At 45.7% G+C, this 21,272-nt stretch overlaps 1 protein-coding gene across 1 annotated transcript in view; it reads right to left on the bottom strand.

The window, feature by feature from the left end:
- Positions 1-14,165, bottom strand: part of Fras1 (Fraser extracellular matrix complex subunit 1) — a 398,956-nt gene extending 384,791 nt beyond the window's left edge. The window contains exons 1-2 of the mRNA XM_050150115.1: positions 13,839-14,165; positions 3,516-3,547 (exon numbers count right to left, since the gene is read on the bottom strand). Of these exons, the coding sequence (XP_050006072.1) occupies positions 3,516-3,547; positions 13,839-13,911 (105 nt within the window). The 5' untranslated portion in view covers positions 13,912-14,165. The remainder of the gene's footprint in view (positions 1-3,515; positions 3,548-13,838) is intronic.
- Positions 14,166-21,272: the final 7,107 nt, after the last annotated feature.

Raw genomic sequence — 21,272 nt, 5'->3', positions numbered from 1 at the left:
TGGAGAGATGGCTCAGTGGTTAAGAGCATTGCCTGCTCTTCCAAAGGTCCTGAGTTCAATTCCCGGCAACCACATGGTGGCTCACAACCATCCGTAATGAGGTCTGGTGCCCTCTTCTGGCCTGCAGACATACACACAGACAGAATATTGTATACATAACAAATAAATAAATAAATATTTAAAAAAAAAAGAATTCCTTCAGAGGCCAGAACAGACATTGGATCCACTGGAACTGGAGTTACAGACAGTTGTAAGCCATTGTATGGTTGCCAGGAAACAAACCAGACCTCTGGAAGAGCAGTCCATGTTCTTAACCACTGAGCTACCTCTCCAGCTCCATTTTAGGGAAGTCTTTTGGGTAAGCTGATACTTGCCATTTTTAGGCTGGCCAGGCCTCCTTCTGGTTGTCCCCTTGACAACTGAATGAGACACAAGAACTTTATATTCCTGTCCTATTTTCCTTGGGTATAAAACAAGAACCTCAGAAAACCAGGTCTCTGATGTCATTTCTAGCTCTGAAATAAGGAGCTTGTGGGTAGAATTCTAAGATGGTGCTGAGCTGCCCCACACAGGGCTAGCTCTTAAGTGGGGTGTGCTTCTCACCCACAGAAGTAAAGAGCTGCTCAACTAGGAATTCCCAGAATTGTATACTACACTGCTAGACTAGAGCATTGCTCTTGGATTCTTGAAATTCAAAATATATTCATGTATATTCGTTCTCCAATCTCATTGGCAGAAGGGCCATGTCTGTCTTCGTTAGGTCATGTGAAGAGGGACTCATAACAAACTATGTAATTAACTACTACCACAATAGTTACTACTACCTGGTATTTCTCCCCGCCCCCCCCCCATTATCCCTTCCCTTCCTTCTTTCCTTTCTTTTTTTCTCCACCCCCCTCTCCCCCAACTCCTGCTATGATGTTGGAGATCAAACCCAGGGCCTAGTGCATTCCAGGCAAATAATCAACCTCTGAAGTACACTCCAGAAGCTACTGTCAATTTTAATATCATTAAAACAAAAGGTGGTTATAGATAAATCAAAATGCAGAATCTATAGATTTTCAGCTTTCCCCGGGCTTTTGTGTCTGCTTCTCCCACACCTGATTTGACAGCAACTCTGAGTGACTCACCTCTACAGTCTTTTTAAAGTATTCAACATTGTTTCCCTAGAAACAAGAGTGCGATTTCCTTTTACATTCCTATTCTTACAGTTTAATTAAGCGATAAGTCAGGCTTTGTCATTTCTCTTCCCTTGCACTTCTAATGGTTCACCCACCTCTGCTGAAAAGAGAAGCAAAATCCAGACCAAGGCTGGACACTCCACTCCGTCCCCTGCCCACCCTCCCTCCTGGCTTCCACTCCAGCTGCCTTCTGCCTTGGGTATCTGCAACAGCTGTTTGACCTCCAGGTACCCGACAAATGGCCAAGGGAATTCTGACTCACTCTTGACATTCACCTTTAACCCTCTAAATGTCCTTCTCCTTGATGTCTACAGGTTCAGTCCTAGAAGAGCCTCTTCCAGGTCTTGCTTCAAATGTCACTTTTTCATCCTAGTTAAAGTGATAAACCCCAGCTGAGTCCTTTCCATTTTCCCATCCTACACTTCTTTATTTTTCTTGCTTCTTCCAGTTCTTGAAAGCATATCTGACGTACAATTTGAACTTCAAGATGGCGGAGATTTTCATTTGTTCATTGATGTTCGCCAGGACCTAGACCAGCATGTCCAGTGTCCCGTTAGGTAAGTAGATAGTATTTGTTGTGGTAATTACTGTCTGCCTCTCTGACTGAACTGCATAAATACAATGCTAAGTACTTCAAGTACTTAGGGCTGGAGCAGGGTGAGGAACAAAGATAGTGAAGTCTTGGGGCAAAGATGGCGGCTGGAGGGTGCTCATGAGTGCGGGTTTAGTTGATGCAGGAAACCACTCTACTAGGCGTGACCCGCAGGGCGTGGACAGACAGGAATCAAGGTGATCCACTCAATGCAACTGGGGTTTCTTTTTAAACTGGTTAGAACTAACCCCTTGATTATCTTATGATTTTTTTTCTTTTTATTCAAGTACACGCAGCAACAAAAGGTGAATGGGGGAGGTAGTCTAGATACATCTGCAGATAACGGTAGGGAAGAGAGAGCAGACAGATTGATTAATGACGCCCACCCCTCAATGGCCAAAGACCCCCAGCCAGTTTCTTCATCTCCCTCTCTCTTCTTCAATTCTCCATCAGAAAAGGAGGGCTTCTGGGCTTGGTGAACCACTCCCAACAATCAAGATCATGGGTTCAGTGCCACAGTAGGCTCCATAATTATAATAAGACCCTGTAAGGGGTGGGGGATGGGGATGCACGACCTGCCTACTACACTGTACCAGATGGATCAATAGCTATGAAAACATATTGAAAAAGAATGAACTAAAGTATATACCATTACTCCCGGGAACTGAAGACAGACTTTGATTTCAGAGTGATTTCTAAAATGTATTAGAGAAGAAACAGAAAGAAAATTCTGCTTTTAGGGCATGGAATGAAAAAGAGGAAAAAAAATAGCTTTTTCCGGTTCTTTAATGGAAAACTATCAGGAAGGATGTGTGTGTGTGTGTGTGTACGTCTTCAGAACAGCAACTATAGCATATAAAGACCATATTACTTCAAATGTCTATAATTATCTAGACTCCTGGAGACTTCGGCTACTCCTCGTCTATTTCAGCACAAGGATAATGGAAGATGACAAACTAAAATCACACCACGTATCAATAGCAGGCTGGGACGAGTGAGCACATCCCTCCAACCCTCGGAGTCTGTTTTATTGCAGCATGTGTTAAGCCCCAACTGAAAAAGTGGTGAAGAATGGCTTGTCATAGCATTTATTAGAGTTGATGGAGTGTAGACAGTCTTTTCAATAAGGCTTTAACACACTGTTATGCACCACAGTGCATTATTAATGAAAAGGAACGCACGGGACTTGCATCAGCTTTTCCCCCAAGTCATTCTGACATTAAATTCAAAATCAATTCTGCCTACCCCGGCGTGGCAAAGGGTCAGAGATAAAAATGCTAATTTGTTTGTTGTTTACCAGAAACTTAAGCTTATCACTCAGAGAAGTCATCGAGAATCTCTTCTGTTGTACTGAATCGAATAAGAGCATCTTTTTAAAGACGGGATCAGAGCAGGAGGCAAATGTAACAGAACACAAACACGTCGCGCCCTGGTTTGCATGTGACGAGAGGATGGGACCCAATTATCCCCGACTGCAAGAACAGAAAGGAGAGACACCGAATGCAGATGGGCTGGGGGCAAACTCCTCATTCAATACTTGAGTATACAAATGGAACTAATTCACTCTCGAGGGGTTATTAAGTAATTGAGCGCGATGGTACGGGTACCAGTAGAGGAGGAATCCTCAACCCGCGGAGAAGAAAATAAACATATTTTAGAGTGACACAATCCCCTCACTCACTCAGTCATCTCAGTCAAGCATCTCACTTAATCCAAATAAAATAGAATTAAGAATGACCTACCGCAAGCAAGGAACCCTGATAGAGACAAGCACCTGTGGGAGGAAAGAACAAACAAGAATTAGAAAACAGTGCGTAACAAACCAATAGTCACTACCCCGGCATGCTTATTTCTTAACTCCACCACTTTCAGACCTAGCTAACGACTTTGCTTTAAAGGCTCAAAGTTCTTACCATAGGAGAATAACCCCTTCCATCAGATCAACTCTTGCAGACATGTGACAAAGTGCACGATTAAAGCATATCATTTGGATTTTCAAAGAAATGTCTTTAAACCTCAACAATATGGCTGCCTAAAGATCTGAACAAGGAACACATCAATAGACATACTAACACAGGCTTGACAAAGGAACTGTAGGCATCAAAGGGATGCTCAGAGTAGGAGAGGTAGTCTTCCCTCGGGGAGGGAGAAGTCGGTTATCCAATACCAAGTGGTCAGTCCTGAAATCATGTTCATGCAGGCATCACTGAGCAGGCTTAGTAGTTTGTGTGTGAGTGAGTGTGTGTGTGTGTATTTGTGTGTGTAAAACAATAATTAGAAAAGAAGAGACCAGGAATTTGAGGGCGTGCAGAGAACTGGTGGAGGAAGAAAAGGGAAGGGAGGGAAGTCATATGACTATATTTTAATAGAAATAGATGCATGTATAGCGGCACAGTATAAATAAATGTTATTATCTATGTGCTCTGTCACAAAAGCTTCCATAATCCACTCTGAATTTATCTATCTAAGCCATTCTTTCATTCTTTGCTACATAAATTCTCCAGATCAACTCAAGGAGCCAATTTATTCCATAGTAATTTTCACGTCTCAAAGTTTCTTTCAGTTTCAGTTCCTGTGGAGGTGTATTTGGTCTCTTGGGGGTTCGTGCTCCAGGTCCCATCCTTCTCCTCTGAACTCATAGGCCTCCGTGCCCGAATTATTTTGTCGGATCCATTCTTGATACTTTCCTGGGGCATCCTATTTGTCTTGTTGCTGCTATTTGTTTGATTGCTTTAGGTTTGTTTGTTTTGAGACAAGGTTTCCCTGTGTATCCCACATTGGCCTCAGCTTCTGGAGAGCTGGGATTGTAGGCCTCTGACCATATCCACCTCAGTACATGAGCTCAGGAAAGGGGCTGCCTCTATGTCTTTGAACTTCTTTCCAGCCTGTCCACATAATCGGCATTCGCTGGGTGACTATATAAACACAAAGACACCTATTTCACGCCTTTCGCTTAGCACGGTCTTCACTGGGGAGGTTAAGCCACGGTGTGGGGGCACCACAGATGGAAGCTGTTTGCAAAGCACTCTCCTACCGAGCCCCTGACCTCTGAAACTCTTCTCGCTCTTGCTTTTCCTTGATGGGCTGCTTATGAACCGATACATCTTTGTATTTTCCAGTCATTAGATGCCAAATGAAAAAAGAAAAAGATAATCTGTTCTAAAGGCAGAAGAGGGGAGAATCTGACTCGGGGTGCTCACATTCTGAACAGCTAGCACAGCAGAAAATGAGTCTATGTTTTAGAACCATATGAAGTCGCAATCCTAATTTTAAGCAGCATACACACATTTTCCGGTGATTTCTGAGCAACACAACAGGTGTCCTTTAACCTGCGAGCAGCGAGCAGCGTGCAGCACACTCCCAGCGAGCCTCACAGCAATTGAGACACCAAAGAGAGAGCAAAGAGTGCAGACAGAACACAGTGGAAACACGCAGACACAACATGGTGAAAGCGCAGACACACATGGGGGAAATACGGAGGAAGTATGTGCAGACACACATGGTAGAAACACATGCAGACACAACACGGTAGAAACACGTGCAGACACAACACGGTGGAAACACGCACAGATTCAATACAATGGAAGCATGTCATAACAGGGCATGGTCAGTTTCCAAGGAGGGATGGACACGTTTATCATAGGACATATCCCCACAGATCCTAAGAAGGCTAACTTCTCAGTAGAGAGCTGGCCGGCCTTTCCTGTCAATCACAGAACTAACAATCTTTAAAGGAAATGAGAGGAATGTTTACACTTGGGTTTGGAAGCAAGATCTCTATAGGTAAATTTGCTGAGATGACTTATGTCCTTGACATTCAAATAAGAAAAACTTGAGATAAAACCTTGAGGGAAAATTCATCTCAACTGACCTATTTCTAAGAAATTTTGTCCTGAAGATAGTATTTCAATCTATAATATGTTAAAAAGAAAAGAGATATATGTATGTATAAATATTAAACAATCATTGTATCTGGAAGAAACATATACCTCAACAATTCAGTTTGAATCACTTGTGTTTGTGTGTGTGTGTGTGTGTGTGTGTGTATCTAAGTGTGTGCACTGCGATGCACATGTGTGCATGTGGAGGCCACAGGTCACCCTCAGGTACAGTTGTCATTACGTGGGTACTTTCTATCATGTGTTTTAAGACAGGGTCTCTCACTGACAGGGAATGGCAAGCAGGCATGGCGGGTGACTGACTCCACCTCCGTAGCACTGGGTATCGAACTCAGGTCCTCGTGTTGGCACGACAAACACTTTATCAACTGAGCTGTTTCCCCAACGAACAATACATGGGGGAGGGGGTGAGACAGGGTTTCTCTGTAGCTTTGGAGCCTGTTCTGGAACTAGCTCTCGTAGACCAGGCTGGTCTCGAACTTACAGAGATCCGCCTGTCTCAGCCTCCCAAGTGCTGGGATTAAAGGCGTGTGCCACCACCGCCTGGCTAACAATACACTTTTAAAATTTTACCAGCACTATATTCAGGACTCACAAGAATGGGTTTCAGGATGGTATTTCTACGTGTGCGCATTCCATGCCTTGATCCTAGTTGCTCCTACTACCTGCTCTCGCCCCTCTTCCTCCCACTCGTCCCGTTTTCTTCCCAAATGGTCCCCTTTCGTTTTCATGACTACAATCACTTTCGAAGTTATTTAAACACACATTTACTTATGTCTGATGCTTAAAACGTACAATGATGTTTTTAAAATTATGATGGAGATAATCACCACTTAGGTACAATTTAACAAAATTGAATCATTTTTTCAGACTATTAATCTCTTAATGGCTAAACAATTAAATATCTGTGACATATCCAGGTTTTCTTTTACTTGACAGACAAAATTATATGCACTTATCATGCACATCACGATGTTTTCAACTGTATGTAACCTTTAAAATAATCTTATAAATTTCAACTTTTAGGGGGGAAAAAAGACACTATTTACCCTTTAGAATAAACCATTCTCCCATACAATCATATGATGTGGGAGTGTCATATATCAATCTGTTGATTTCATTGGTTAAGCAATAAAGGAACTCCTTCGCCCTGATAGGTTAAAAGATAGGTGGGAGGAGTAAACAGAATAGGATGCTGGGAGGAAGAGGAAGTGAGCTCAGACCCGACAGCTCTGCTCTCTGGAGCAGAGACGCCAAGCTCTGCTCTCCCAGGCAGCTCCAACCCAGGATGGACGTAGGCTAGAATCTTCCTGGTAAGCGCACCTTGGGGTGCTTACAAACAATTATTAGAAATGGGCTAGTCCAGGTGCGAGAGTTAGCCGAGAAGAGGCTGGATATAATGGGCAAGCAGTGTTTAAAAGAATACAATTTGTGTGTTGTAATTTCGGGCATGAGCTAGCAGGCGGCCGGGGTGCTGGGGACGCAGCCCTGCCACTCCTATTTCAACAATCATAGAAAGCAACTTTCCAGGAAGTGCATGATTGGGTACTGCCATTGTCATGTGGACATCACAGAGGATGCTGACACAAACTCGAGCACAAGACACACCTACGCAGCATAACCTCCAGAGCCAGTGCACACGCAGGCCACCACTAGCCACCACGTCTTTACAGGGTATGTGACTGCAATGTTAGTTCTGGTCTCCATCATGTTGTCTTGCAAAATCAGCTTCTTTCCAAGGCTTGTAAAGAAATCCAGCACCAGAAGAACTAAGCAAAGCCCATTTCCGGAAGTCTGGATAGACCCTAGAGGCTCACTGCAACAGGAAAACACTCAGCAGTCTTGAGGATGGCCCTACATTTACACTTGTTCGAGCCAAACATCTGGGACAGATCCAAGTCAAACAATATGTAGCTGATAAATTCTATCATTAGAAAACGAAACAACTCAATGTGGGTTACTCCACGATGTGCAATTCCAAAAGAAATTAGCTTTGCCCTCTGAGGGCTTCCCTAAAACGAACAGTGCTACCCGGAAGGCAGCCGCCTGCATGAGTCTCCATTAACACACTTTCCAAAACCTCATTTCTACTCTCCGGAGAAAAGAAAACATTACAGTGTGATGCCCAGTGCCATCAAACATTCATCATCACCCAAAGCCAGACGAGGCCAGCCAGAGCAAGCGTATTTCTTCTACACTGTGGCAGCCTGCACACCCACCACCAGATGAAGCTGGAATGTTGTCTGGCAGTGGGTGCTGGGTACATCTCCTGGCACAAGAAAAGCAGAGTCCCTTGGAAATTATAATGTATAATAATTTAATATAACAGTCCTTTATGAGGTACCTGCAGAAAACTTAATATTGTTAGGGAGATTTTGAGATAAAAAAATTTTAAGATGCTTCCATCTAAAAACTATTAGCCACTAAGATAGTGGTTGGTAACTAAGTTGATTAAGTAAATCCAACAGACACAAAGTGTCAGGCTTTGGGTACCAGTTTCATCCTTGATGAAAACTTTGCATCTTGTAGGGAAATTCTTAAAGGGGATTCTTACAGGAAGGTGAAACATCAGAATGGCCCAAGAAGAAGTAAAATACTGCAAGGGACACTTCTTAAGACAGGAAGTAAACTCGACATAGCTTCAGGAAGTCCCTGAAGCTGACAGATTCACTAGGTTCCATTCTTCCCACTAGCGTATAAAGAGTAAAGACTTCTGAATCGTAGCCAGAAAAGCCAAGTTATAAAGGAGAAGCAGAGACCCACCAAGGAGCCTGAAAGAAGCAGAGGCAAAAAAAAAAAAAAAAAAAAAAAAAAAAAAAAACCTGCCTAGAAGAAGCAAAAACCAGCTGTATTTGCCTAAAAAGGACTCAACTGAGCCACCCAGAAAGGACACTTTGCAACCTGTTGAGCTGTTTGCAGACCGTGCAGTGAGTGCCAGGTTCCCAGCTTTGTGAGCTGTCACCCAGCTGGGGTGGGCCTTGGTCATGCAGCTGTCCTTGAGTCACTTCCGCACCTGTAAGTAACCCCTCACCTATAGTCCTGCAAGTAACCCCAATAAAACGCTACCAAGTTACACTTCGGTGGTGTCCCGCTTTGATCTGTCATGGACTCCCTGTTTGGAGTAAGCAGCAGTAGATTGTGTGGTTGTGTCTTCTGCGAAAGATCTGCCACACAACACAGACACTCAGGTCAAAAGACACCGAGGCACGTAGAGCCAGTAAGAGGAGAGATTAGGAGAGCAGGATGCCCTAGACAGGGTGACTAGTGCCGCAACGAAACACCACAACCAAAGCAGCTTGAGGAGGAAAGGGTTTACTTGGCTTACTCTGCCATATAACAGTCCACCACTGATGGAAGTCAGGACAGGAACGCAAAACACGGCAGGAGCCTGGAGGCAGGAGCTGATGCAGAGGCCATGGAGGGTGCTGCTTACTGATTTACTCTTCATGGCTTGCTCAGCCTGCTTTCTTACTGAACCCAGTACCACTAGCCCAGAGATGGCAGCACCCGCAATGGGCTGGGCCCTCCTTCGTTGCTTGCTAATTGAGAAAATGACTTGTAGCCAGATCTTGGAAGGCATTTTCTCGGTTGGGGTTCCCTCCTTTCAGATAAATCTAGATTGTCTCAAGTTGAGGTCAAATGAGCCAGCACGCAGGGGTATCACAAAAAGATGACTCGTTAGGATCAAGCAGCCACAAGTTGGTATTTAAATGTTCATGCTTGCTGTTGTGCTATAATTTGGCATATGGCTGGGCACGCGGTGGAGTAGTTAAAATAGAATCATTTCTGGACTGGCAGGATGACTCATGCCCTGATTGCTCTCAGCTAGGATTCAGATCAATTAATAGAGCACTAAAACTGAAATAGGCCAACTGCCTCTGGACTACGAGACGATTTGGCATGAGGCTCCAGCTCTGCCGTGTGGTGGTCTCTCCCCTCTTCCGAGCCCCGTGGTGGAGAGTGTTTTATGACTAACTGTGCCTGAGTAAAATTGAGTGAGGTTGCCACCCAAGTCCATAACAGTGAATCTAGATGTCTGTGTCCCCACTCCAGGATGTCTATGGGGAAGGTGATACTCAAAATCTAATCCCACAGGGGAATGGAAATGCAATATATTAGAAACAAGAACCCACGGTGATACATCATATACCTGTATCTACTCACAGGTAGTGATGAAAACCAGAGGCTGCAGAGTTAGAGTCAGTATCAATCACCTAGAGCCTGGAAAACCTCAGTCCTGAGAAAGCTGAGAAGGGCTACACATGCTCAGAGCACTACTGCTATTTTACCAATATTATAAACTTAAGGATATGTAAACTTCTTGGAAGGTACGTTCTACAGACAAGGGCTGTTTGGCTGGCTCCCTATGATGTCAGAATTTCCAACTCCCACCAAACCTAAGAGGACATAAGAGCTCTCAACAAAGGTTTGCAGAATGAAAGACAGAGGGAGGCTGTTTGTGTCAGTGAAGAAGCCAGCACAGTTCGTGACCAGAACTGAGTCTTAAGCACTAAATGCCTCATCAAAGGAACTCTGGCCAAACGTAGAATCAAAACTGCTGATATACCTGTAAATAGAACAAAATCTCAGTCAAATGGTCTTTACAATGTAAACTGTTACAAGGGAATTTGTGGGATTAGCTAAAGTCACTGGGTGGGGCCTAGTATTGGGACTAGGGGCCAGGTCTCCAACAGTATTTTCCAATTCCATGCCAACTGTCTAACTAGTTTAAACTCTCATAATTTCCACACATGAGAACAACTCAAGATGAGTCTCAGCCAGGCGATGGTGGCGCACGCCTTTAATCCCAGCACTCGGGAGGCAGAGGCAGGCGGATCTCTGTGAGTTCGAGACCAGCCTGGTCCACAGAGCTAGTTCCAGGACAGGCTCAAAAGCCACAGAGAAACCCTATCTCGAAAAAAAAAACAAAAAAAAAACAAAAAATAAAACAAAACAAAAAAAAAAAAAAAGATGAGTCTCCAGAAAATGATGTTACAGTTTCTTTGATGCGGGAAGCAGCCACGTTTGAAGCCGCCTGTGACTTCTTGGTTTTATTAATCCTTCAAATCATAGTTTATCAGTTTAGCAGTCTTGAGGCCATGTACAATAACACTGCCAACAACTCGGTTATAAAAATTCATCTTTCTCTTGATACTTAAGATAAAAATTTAGAAACTGAAAATCTCAGAAAACCCTCTTTTTTTGTTATTGTCATGTGTGGGTATTGAACCAGGGCCATGAGCAAAAGCTCTATCACTGACCTATACCCCTGACCCTTGATCTCTTTATTTATAATTAGAAAACATATTTAAAGCTACCACCACAGAGCACCTTCCTCATTTAGTTAAGGAGTTCATTCAAGGTCAGTCACTTAATCACGGAGGCTGATCTATTTAAGTTAATTGAAGAGAATGTTATTTGGTAATCCCCCTTCTGACTGGAACTCACTGCGCCAAGCTGGAGACTCAAGAATTCCTGGAGCTGCCCTAAGATCACAGGCCAGTGAGGAAGGACTCACCATAACAACGCTAACTGTGGGAAGAATTAACTGGAGGACACAAGCATCCTCTGTTGCAGGCTGAGAATGAACAATAAACTCTTCCATGAGCTGGCAGATCCATTTGTGACTGTATGGCCCATCCAGCAAGACATATATAGAAGCCTGGTTTGGTTTTGTTTGTTTGTTTTGGTTTTTCGAACAGGGTTTCTTTGTAGCTTTGGAACCTGTCCTAGAACTAGCTCTTGTGTAGACCAGGCTGGCGTGGAACTCACAGAGATCTGCCTGCCTCTGCCTCCCAGGTGCTGGGATTAAAGGTGTGCGCCGCCACCACCTGGCCAATAGATGCCTGATTTTAAAAATCGTCCCCTGGGTCAATATCACAATTATCACTTGAGAAAACCTCTAAGGGCCAAAGTTTTCCATTTCAACGTCTTATGTTTTTTTGGTTGGGGTTGGTTGGGTTGTTTGGGTTGGGTTTTGTTTGTTTTGGTTTGGTTTTTGTTTTTGGTTGGTTGGTTTTGGTTTTTCAAGACAGCATTTCTCTGTATAGTTCTGGCTGCTCTGGAACTTGCTTTGAAGACCAGGCTGGTCTGGAACTCATGGAGATCCAACTGCCTCTGCCTCTGGAGTGCAGGGATTCAAGGTGCCTGGAGGCAGTCTCTTAGTTTTAAAGAAAAAGAAAGTTTTAACTGGCCCAATGCAAAGGCCTTACCAAGACTACTGCCGACTTGTGAGTGTGAAACCATTATCACACAAATGATCAAATTATATGAGCTAAAGTGTGTAAAATGCTTAGCATGGTGCAAAGAAATAATGTGCTCAAGATGTCTGTGTTCATTCATTTCAAGCTAAGCAAGGGTTGACTGAGAACCCTTGAAACCTTGAAAAAGGATCTAGTTTGTGAGCTCAGGCAGAATGCTCTGAAGGTGGGTTAAGAAATCGGATGCAAAGTTCTAGAATCCTTGGAGGACTAAAACACATGCACACACACACACACACACACACACACACATTCAACTCGGCAGTTCATAAACTTTGCCAGCTACGTCTACCGATCCTCCAAAGAGCATACCCCACAGCCTCTTAATAATAATGGCTTTTGTCATTTCAAGAGATTTGCTTCCGAGAAACAGCATTGTTCCAACTGCCCCCTGGTGAGCAATCCAGGAGTGATAGCATGTTTTCTGTGTTGTTGGGATATAATTTTTAAATAAGAAACTGCCACCAGGTAAAACTGTAATTTTTCTAAGTCCTAAGTTGAAGTTTGGGGAACCTGAGCTGACTCCCCATTTGGTTAATTACTATAATTAAATTTTTCAAGTTTTTTTATAAGCATGCATACACATGTATATATACAATTCTTTAAAAAAAAAAAAAAAACAGGTTGCTCACAGTTTAAAAGGGGCGGAACCCCCCCCAGGTGTGCTTTTCCTGGGAATAGTACCCTTTTGATATAATTTCCATGACCATGTGAGAAGGTGGCGCCTTAACCTGTGGGGACAGTCTACGCGTGAATTCCCAAGGCTAGCCGAGAGGCGCCACTGCTCTGGAGGCTGGAAGCCCACCTGAGGTTTTGTCCTCCCGCGACCTCCAGCCGTCCCCACTCCCCACCACGTGCACAACACCGCCTATATGATTTGCAACTGGGCAGGTGAACTCTTTCTGCAGCTGGATGAATAATGAATGGAGCCGGGAGAGGAAACGGAGAGCCCAGCCGTGGATGGAAATCGTCTTCCCTCCCAGCCCCGCCACTCCCTTCCCCCTTCATAAGTGCTAACCCTGTCACAGTCTCCGCCGCTCTGAGCAGGTGAGAGCTCGCAGCGCCTGAGGGGCGGGGGCAGGAGGTCTGCGGGGGGGGGGGGGGGGGGGGGGCCGGGCGGGGGAAGAGGCTTGGACTTCCCACAGGGCAGGGTTCGCTGGGCGGGGGGGGGGGGGTAGGGGGAGGGAGGAGGGGAAGGGGGGGGGGCAGCGACGCCAGACTCAGCAAGTCACCCACCCACCCTCAAATCTTGATTTACTAACAGGTTTATTATCTAATCCGAGATTGCATACACGACCGTAGTCTTGAGGAAGTGGGTTGAAGCCCCCCCAATAAGAACCCAGGGAGAAAAGAAGAGCCTATATTCTTATCAACCACTATTTTTTTTTTCCTGGAGAAGCAGGCAACCTCGTGCTCTCGGTGCTGGGGAAGATTTATTTCAGAACAACTGAATCGTCTACAGCCAAAATACTCTAACCCACTACTTGTAAAATCCTAAATGGTCTTTAAGTGGGGAGACTTATTGAGTGAGGAAGGCAAAAAGAGCGATGGAGTTTGGGTGGAGGATTTCACAGGAGTGAGCAACTACTCACTCCTCACCTAGGCTCCATGTAGTTGCTTTTTCTTCAGGGTTAGAAGTGGAAGGAAGATCCACTTTCAGAAATGTCACATCAAGAGGACCCTCACCCACCCCCCAAAAAGCAGAGAGGAGGCCATAGCAGGCTGTGATTTGACCTCAAGAAAAACCAGCAGTGGACATTTCAGAAGAGAGGAAAACCCACTCCATGCCACCTCTCGCCCCAAATCAGAAAACTTCCACCCAACCCACAACACTCGAAAGGCTGCTGCGTGTTTTAAACTGCACGAAGGAACGAACACACACTCGGCACCGCGCTTTTTACCTTACCTTCGCAATGAGGCAATACTGCAAATTCCGCCAGCGCTAGGGCCACCCCGAGCCACGCTTTGAGGACACTCATCGCCGCCGCGGCACTCTCGCAGGAGGAGCCCAGCCTTCACCATCCAAGAACCTGCTCTCGGGCAAATCCCAGGCTGCGGCGCCGGGAGCCGGGACGCGCAGACACGGGAAAACGCGGGCTGCTCTGCCGAGAGCTGAGCTGGAGGAGGTGGGGGGGAGGTGGACCCGAGAAGGATGCCGCCGAGAGCAACACTCAGCCCCGAGGCTCACCCGCCTCCCCAGCAAGCAGTTCAGCCACCTACGGGAGCTGAGGCTGCAGGAATGAGGCAAAGCTCAACCCGCCGCCAAGTCTAGCTGGAAAGTTGCGGGTCAGCGGCTGCTGGGATCTCTCAGCATTCCCTCGGGCTAGACCCGTTCCTCCAGAGGTTCCCGACTGGCGAGAAGCAGGCGCAGGTTCCTCCTCAGCAGCTTTTCAAAGTTCTCTCGGCACGCCCCCCGTGCGTCGGCGAGCGGTTGTCCAAGGGGGTCGCCGCGAACACGCCGGGCTGGGCCACTGCAGCGCGCAGGGAGCTGGACCGTGCAGGGCCGCTGGCTGCAAACTTTGTGCGGCCCTGCGGGAGCTCCGGGACTCCCGGGCGCTGCAGCTGCACCGCGCCGCCGGGCTGCTGCAGGCCAGAGCTCCTCAGAGAAGGCGTGGGGGGCGCTGCTGCCACTTTCTCTCCCCCGCCCCTCGCCGGGAGGGGGAGGGCAGAGGGGGCGCGGCTTGCTCCACACCGACGCCCACCTCCGCACCGTGCAGCCCCGAGCTGCGCTGCAGGGCGGAGGTGCGATTACCCAAGTGGAGGTGGAGCCATAATTGTGGATGCACCCAGGAAAGAGAGGCTGGAGAAGACCCCGAACTCAATGCTCCTCGGATGAGGGACCTGAAAATGCACAGAATGAGTCCCCGAGTGGATCCCAGCATTTAAAGCACACGCGCTCTGCCTTCCTCCGCCTCTCTAGCCTCCTTCCTCTTTCCTTTGCTGGGCGTGAAAATGGACTCAGAGATTCCGAGCTTTGGCAAAGATTCCAAAGAGTCACGTGGGGAAGGGGAGCCGCGGTGAGGGGGTGGGGGAAGCCGAGAGAGCAACCTGATACCCCTAATTCCTCCGACAGGAGTTGGATTGGCTTTGTCTGGGGCGGGATCAAAAGTAGTCACACCGGAGGGCGGGGTGGAAATAGGAGGTGAGGTCTCCATTCAAACCCTGTTGAAGGGTCCTTGAGCCAGGTCTGCTCCCCTCACGCCTGAAGAAGCCTGATGGGGACAGGGTGCTCCCACCCAAGTCCTAACTGCTACCTCTCCACCTCTCAGTTCGCCCACTCCTGCTGAACACGGAGCTTGAGGCAGACCTGGTGGTCGTCTTCGCTTTAGGGCCCTCAGAAGTCTTTGGGCACGTGTGTTCCAGGTTAAGACTTCCATAGTGAATGCACTTTTAGAGCTCCCTAAAAGACTCAGTCTGAAAACATCTCAGAGTCTGGGTGGGTCCAGTTGCGCCCCCAAATGCCAAAGATTGGGAAGCCAAAGTCAGGGCAAAAACCTCTGGTATGCACACTTGAAGAGCAGCGGGAGGGAGCGCGGGAGGGGGGGGGGTGGCTTCCAGCCAGGACTGAGAGCTATTTTTGGAGGACTAAATAAAAATAGCTGGTCCAGGTTTAATCATTTTGAACTGGGGATGACTGCATGGGTGAGATGCGGGCTGAGTTCCAATGGGCTGGCTGAAAAGAAACCTTGGCAGAGCTGTGATGGCTAGACTGTCCGGATAGGAACTTGAAGTAACACGGGGATCCTAGTAGCTTCCGATATTCCTGACCACCATAGGGCAGGCCCGTGTTCTAGAGCACACTGACACTACCTGAACCCCTGGCTTTTTAGAGTAACCGAATGACACGGAACCAGAGGGTCCCTGGGACTGTCACCACTTAGCCACAGCATGGAGAAACATGAGATAACCTAGGTGTGACTGTTGAGTACTCAGAGGACTTAGGAATTGCCCAGCTCTCCCTCAGTGCTCTCCTGAGCTGTGTGGTTCTGGGGACAGCGGCGTTTTTTTTATATCTGAAGCACATACAGGGGTTCTGTAAACATGTTTTGGGAGAACAGACTAAATTAGGCCGTAGTCATGGCCCTCAGAGTGCAGCCACAGCTTGGGTGGGATCTGAGTTCCTTCCCTCCTCCCTCTTTTCATTTAGAAAAGGGATATTTTCCTCAGGCCAGTGGGAAGTACCAATGATGGCACTCAAAAGGGTCTCAAAACATCTCTTATACCTGCTAAATGAAAACAATCTCTTTTTTTTTTTTTTCAGAAAAAGAGGTGAAGGACGAAGCAAGAGCATAGCATTCCCGAGTTCTACGGTCAGCTAGGACATGTGCCGTATTTCTTTATCACCCGCCCCCCTTTACCTCCGGCCCTTCACCAGCTCCCGTGGGCTTCTCTCTACCCCAGTAGCAAACAGTCCCAGCGGTCCCACTCCAAGATCACTACAGTCTCTGCTCACAGATGAGAGGTCCCACTCCAAGATCACTACAGTCTCTGCTCACAGATGAGAGGTCCCACTCCAAGATCACTACAGTCTCTGCTCACAGATGAATCCATATCCTCGGTGCTGTTCCTTCCTGTGCCCACGGCACACAACTTTTGTTACTATGGCCCACAGTATCATCTTAGATGTGTCCTGTCCTCACGTCTACCGAGTCTTGCTTGGCACAGCTCACCTGGTAGATGATACACCCCGAGTACTTTGTGCCGCAGGTGGGACACTTGGCTATGTCATCCGCTAGTGACCCTGTGAGGTGGGTACCGTTGTTATTCTCACTGACAGGTGACATGACCGATGGCCCCGGTCAGACAGTGAATTAGGACAGCACTCTAGAGCAAACAGCCCTACCTGCTTCTAGGAGTCAGACTGCCACATCTCAGGATCTTAGCACAATTTGTCTGTCTATCTTGTCCCCTGGACACTGGTGGACTCTGCACATTGCACCTTGGACATTAGAAACTCCTTCCTGTAATCAGACCAGCATGGCATATATAAAACTCACTGCTGCACAGGGAGACAAAGGAAGCACCATGACTGTTCCTCTTGTTGTCCAAGGATGAGCTGCTTGCCCCCTACCCACCTACCAGCTACGGGAGAGACTAGGCCAAGGATGCACAGAGGAACGTGTGGGAATTTATGTTCTCTCTATACCGTTTCTAAAAGAGCCCCTGCTCTTACCTAGCTTAGCTTCCCTTAACTACACTGTCAGCAACACTGAAGCCGGACCTTCTCTGCTGTCACCAGGACTTGGCTGGCCCTTGTCACAGAGTCTACTCTTTGTCTTCTATTGTTCTTCAGCTTCCGTTCTCTACTTCACTGACCCTTCATCTCCATCTTCCCCTCCCGCTGTCTTCCTTCTACACACCCACCCTCCTCCCCTCTCTCTTCTGGAAGTCTCTCCTGGGGTCTTGTCCTGCCTTGGGAGGTCTTGCAATTTTAGTGCCTTTGTCCCGATGTGTCACCTGCAGCAGGTGACAGTATTTATTGCTACTTTTCTCTGCTTTGTGTCCTTTAGGATTCAGGGGCTAGAGAGGTGTTCTAGTCAGTAAGCTGTGTAAACATAAGTCCTGAGTTTAGATTCCCAGCATCCACATTAAAAGCTAGGGATGGGGGAGGCTCTGAGCCTACTACTGGAGAGGTAGAGACGAGAATTTCCCTTGGGTCTTCTGGTCTAGGCCATTCTAGCCAAACTGGCAAGTTCCAGATTCAATGAGAAAATAAAGTGGAAAGTGATCAGGGAGAACATGAGCTTTCCTCCTGGGACAAGTGTTTTATGAATCTGTATTCCTTTGCTCTGGGGTTGGTGGGCACCTTTGCTTATCTCTCTGGATCTCTTTCTTCTGAGTGGTCCGCTTCTCCTTCTCTTTTTTTCTATGTAGAAATCTTGCGTTTCTCATACAGTCAGTATATTAATCATTCTCTAGAACTTCAGATACTGTTTTAGAGAAAGGAAGAGGAAATTCACTGCTTTGCGGGAAATACATTTCCTTATCAGTATCATTTGAAATGCACGCAAGGTTAAAACCAAGAAAAAAGGCTGTAAACCTAGGACGATTTTACTGGGATAAAGTAGGCGAACCCTCCAAGGTTTTAAAATGCATTTCTCTGTTTTATTTCCCTCACTCCAGGTGGCTGCCCAATTCTTGCACTTGTTTAGACCATAGCAATTGTCTTGAGCAAGGTTCGTTTCTCATTGGTTGAATTTCCTGCCTTAGCAGTTGTGAAATATTTTTAATACACCTTCTGTGCCTACCACAGCAGAAAGCCAGGCAGTGGAGGTCGCTGAAAAGGCCAAATGGCCACAGCCAATAACAGGAAAGAACGGAGAACATCTCAACACAGTTCATCAATTTCTTTCTTATGTGGGTTACACTGGCTTTGGGTTTTTATAACAAAGCCATCCTTTCCTATGACATATTTCTGCCCTGGTTTTTCAGATGTCATCTTTTGTTCTCTAGATACCCGGGTACTCCCTTTTTCCACCTAGAATACACTGAATAGCCACGGCCTAACATTTGTTGGTTAAGAATGCATGACAGTCACGGAAATGAGACAAAATGACCGACAACGCTACAGGAAATTCAGGTTTCCCTTTACTAACTGCTTTGTTACTTTGCTGAGCTGAATATTCCCATTTGTAGCTGTTTCCACTGCAAGACCTCAGAAAAGAACAGATATAGCAAGAAAGGGGGAGGAAGAAGACAGCAGGAGAGGAACATACAGAGCGTGACTATGGGTAGAGCGCCTCATGAGTCCAACCTGTGTCCCCAGTACAGAACAGCCAAGAAAGGACTGGATGGTTGCCCTGCATGGCTCCTATCTGGCTCTGGTCTGGTTCTTCCTTTATAGACCCCTATTCCTCTCCCTTGGGATGGAAATGTTTACCTTGTGGTATTTATTGTATCTGAGTGTTTTATTTTTACAGCAAGGAATTTGCCTCAGGTTTCAGAGCAGACATTGAACTTGGACATTTGAGGGATGTTGTTAACTAGTAAAACTGTAAGGATCCTTTGGGGTTGGTTGAGAGGTTTTTTTTTTTTTTCCTCTCCTTTATTTGTCTTCTGAGACAAAGGTTAACAGTGTGTGCCAGGAAGGTATGAGACTCATGGTCCTTCTGCTTCTTCCTCCCTGGTAGTGGGATCACAAGCATATACCACCATACCTACACACTGGAGATGGAGTGAGACTTTGTCAGAGGCGATACATTGTGCTTAGTTCTTGAACATTCCCCAGGGGTCATGTGCAGATGGCCTGGTCTCCAGCTGATGGTGCTATTGGGACACAGTAGAACCTTTAAGAGCTGCCGTTAATCAGAGCTGGTTAGGTTCTTGGCACGTGTCCTTGAAGGGTTTTCTGAGGTCCACGCCCACCCTTTCACTCTGTGCTTCCTGGCTGGGGTGACCTCAATAACTTTGCTTCAAGAGGTGCTCCCTGCCTGGTGCTCTGCCTCAGCACAGGCCCCAAACAATGGAGCCACGCGACCAAGAACTGACACCTCAGAAATCAGAAAGTCAAAATCAACCTTTCATCATTGAAGTTGATTTCCTCAGCCTCCTGTTCCGACCCCCAGAGACAGAAAAACTAATACAACTGGATTTCCAAACACTCTGTTCTAGGGTCATAAAAGGAAATATTCAAAAATGGACATTACATCTGTCCCATCCCAATTTAGACAGAGAATTATTCTCGATGGCCTATAATATAGGATGGGTTGGGCAAATTATGAGACCTCCAGATGAAGGCACAAAGCTCCCTGATGTAAAGCCCGATATATGAAATTCCCCAAATATAAAACTTATATGTTGTAATATGATATCCCATGTGAAAATTCCATATCTGACTGCTGTCTACAACCACGCTAAGGACAGGATGGCCCCTTTGTTTGTCTGAGCCTTCACAGAGGTAAGAACTGGCCAGTGGTTTGGCTGCTTTGCTTTTCTTCAGCTTGAACCCCACTATCTATCTCTGAGTTTTTATTAATACTACATCTGGCACCCAATGTTTGCTGTAAAAATCTGAAAAAGGCGTTTCCCTGTGGCTTTGCAGCCACTGGGATAAACCAGTCACTGCCCTACTGGCTAGGTTTTTCTTTTTTTTTCTCTCCTGGCAGGCTCTCCCTGAACCTCCTTCCTGGACTGCTGCCACCTAGGTAGCTGCCTTCAAATCCAGTGAGGCTTTTACTGCTCTGCACAGCAGCAATCAGCCTCATCTTCATCATCGTCATCGGTGGCAGATTTGGTGAGAAAACTGGGAATTCTTTAAGTTAACAGGGAGAGTTTTTCCCATGTTAAAAAAAAAGAGAGAGAGAGAAACACCATTACAATAGAAAAGTTGAATCTGCATGATTATGTCTCTAAGAAAAGGAAACAGGTTTTGGTTATCATAATATAAAACATATTACAGGTATGCCACGCAATACTACAGGACATGCAGCTATAGAAAGATCAAATCGAACTCTAAAGGATATGTTAAATAAACAGAAAGGGATGATAAATATTCCCAGAAGGAAATTACATAATGCTTTGTTAACTTTGACTTTTCTAAATGCTAATGAGAAAGAAACAACATCTGCAGAGAGACACTGAATAGTAGGAAAAAACTACAGAATTAAATCAGCTAGTTTACTTTAAAGGTGTACTGACCTCAGAATGGAAAACAGGACATGTGTTACTTTAGGGAAGGGATTTTGCTTTTGTTTCTACAAAAGAAGAAAAGTTCTGGATACCATGAAAATTGATAAAGATTCAATTTGAACAAGAGACATCTCTTAATTAGAAGCAATGATAGTTCATCAAACATCATGGCCAATTAATATAAACTAATGTATAAAACTAACAAATGTTTTTCCTTTGATCAGATATAACTTGTCAAAAGAGAACTCCCTGAAATTAGGATTGGGGAAAAGTTTTGTTTCTGTCTTTTCAGGAGAATAAAGGCATCCAGCTAAGTAATCCAAGACCGCCGGACAAAAGAGACAGCTAAAGAAAAAGGACAAATCATTCAGAAAAAAAATCTCAAGAAAAAGACTAAATTGACCTATTGATATATCACAGTTCCAACCGGATAAAATTTCATAAATCTTCCCAAATGTTTGTTTCTGCTATTCTCTACAGACATATAATGCAAATGGTCTTTTTGTAGTCCCAACCCAGTTAAAGATTAAAGTTGGCTTTGGAGTTGAGTGTGACCCTTCTCTAAACCCAAGCATGCTTATTAAAGTAAAATCTGAAATCTCTGGCTCATATTGGAAGAGCATTTGATATCAGACAGAAGAAAGACAAATATTTGAGAAATGTTTTATTGACAATAATCTCAAAATCTTTTATTTTATATTGACTCTTTAAC

This window comes from Alexandromys fortis, unplaced genomic scaffold, assembly GCF_014885135.2.
Source record: "Alexandromys fortis isolate MF-2015 unplaced genomic scaffold, M_Fortis_MF-2015_v1.1 scaffold_0, whole genome shotgun sequence".
In the NCBI taxonomy this organism is placed as follows: domain Eukaryota; kingdom Metazoa; phylum Chordata; class Mammalia; order Rodentia; family Cricetidae; genus Alexandromys; species Alexandromys fortis.
Note: the sequence above shows the minus strand (reverse complement) of the source record. Positions and strands in the feature narration are given on the sequence as shown.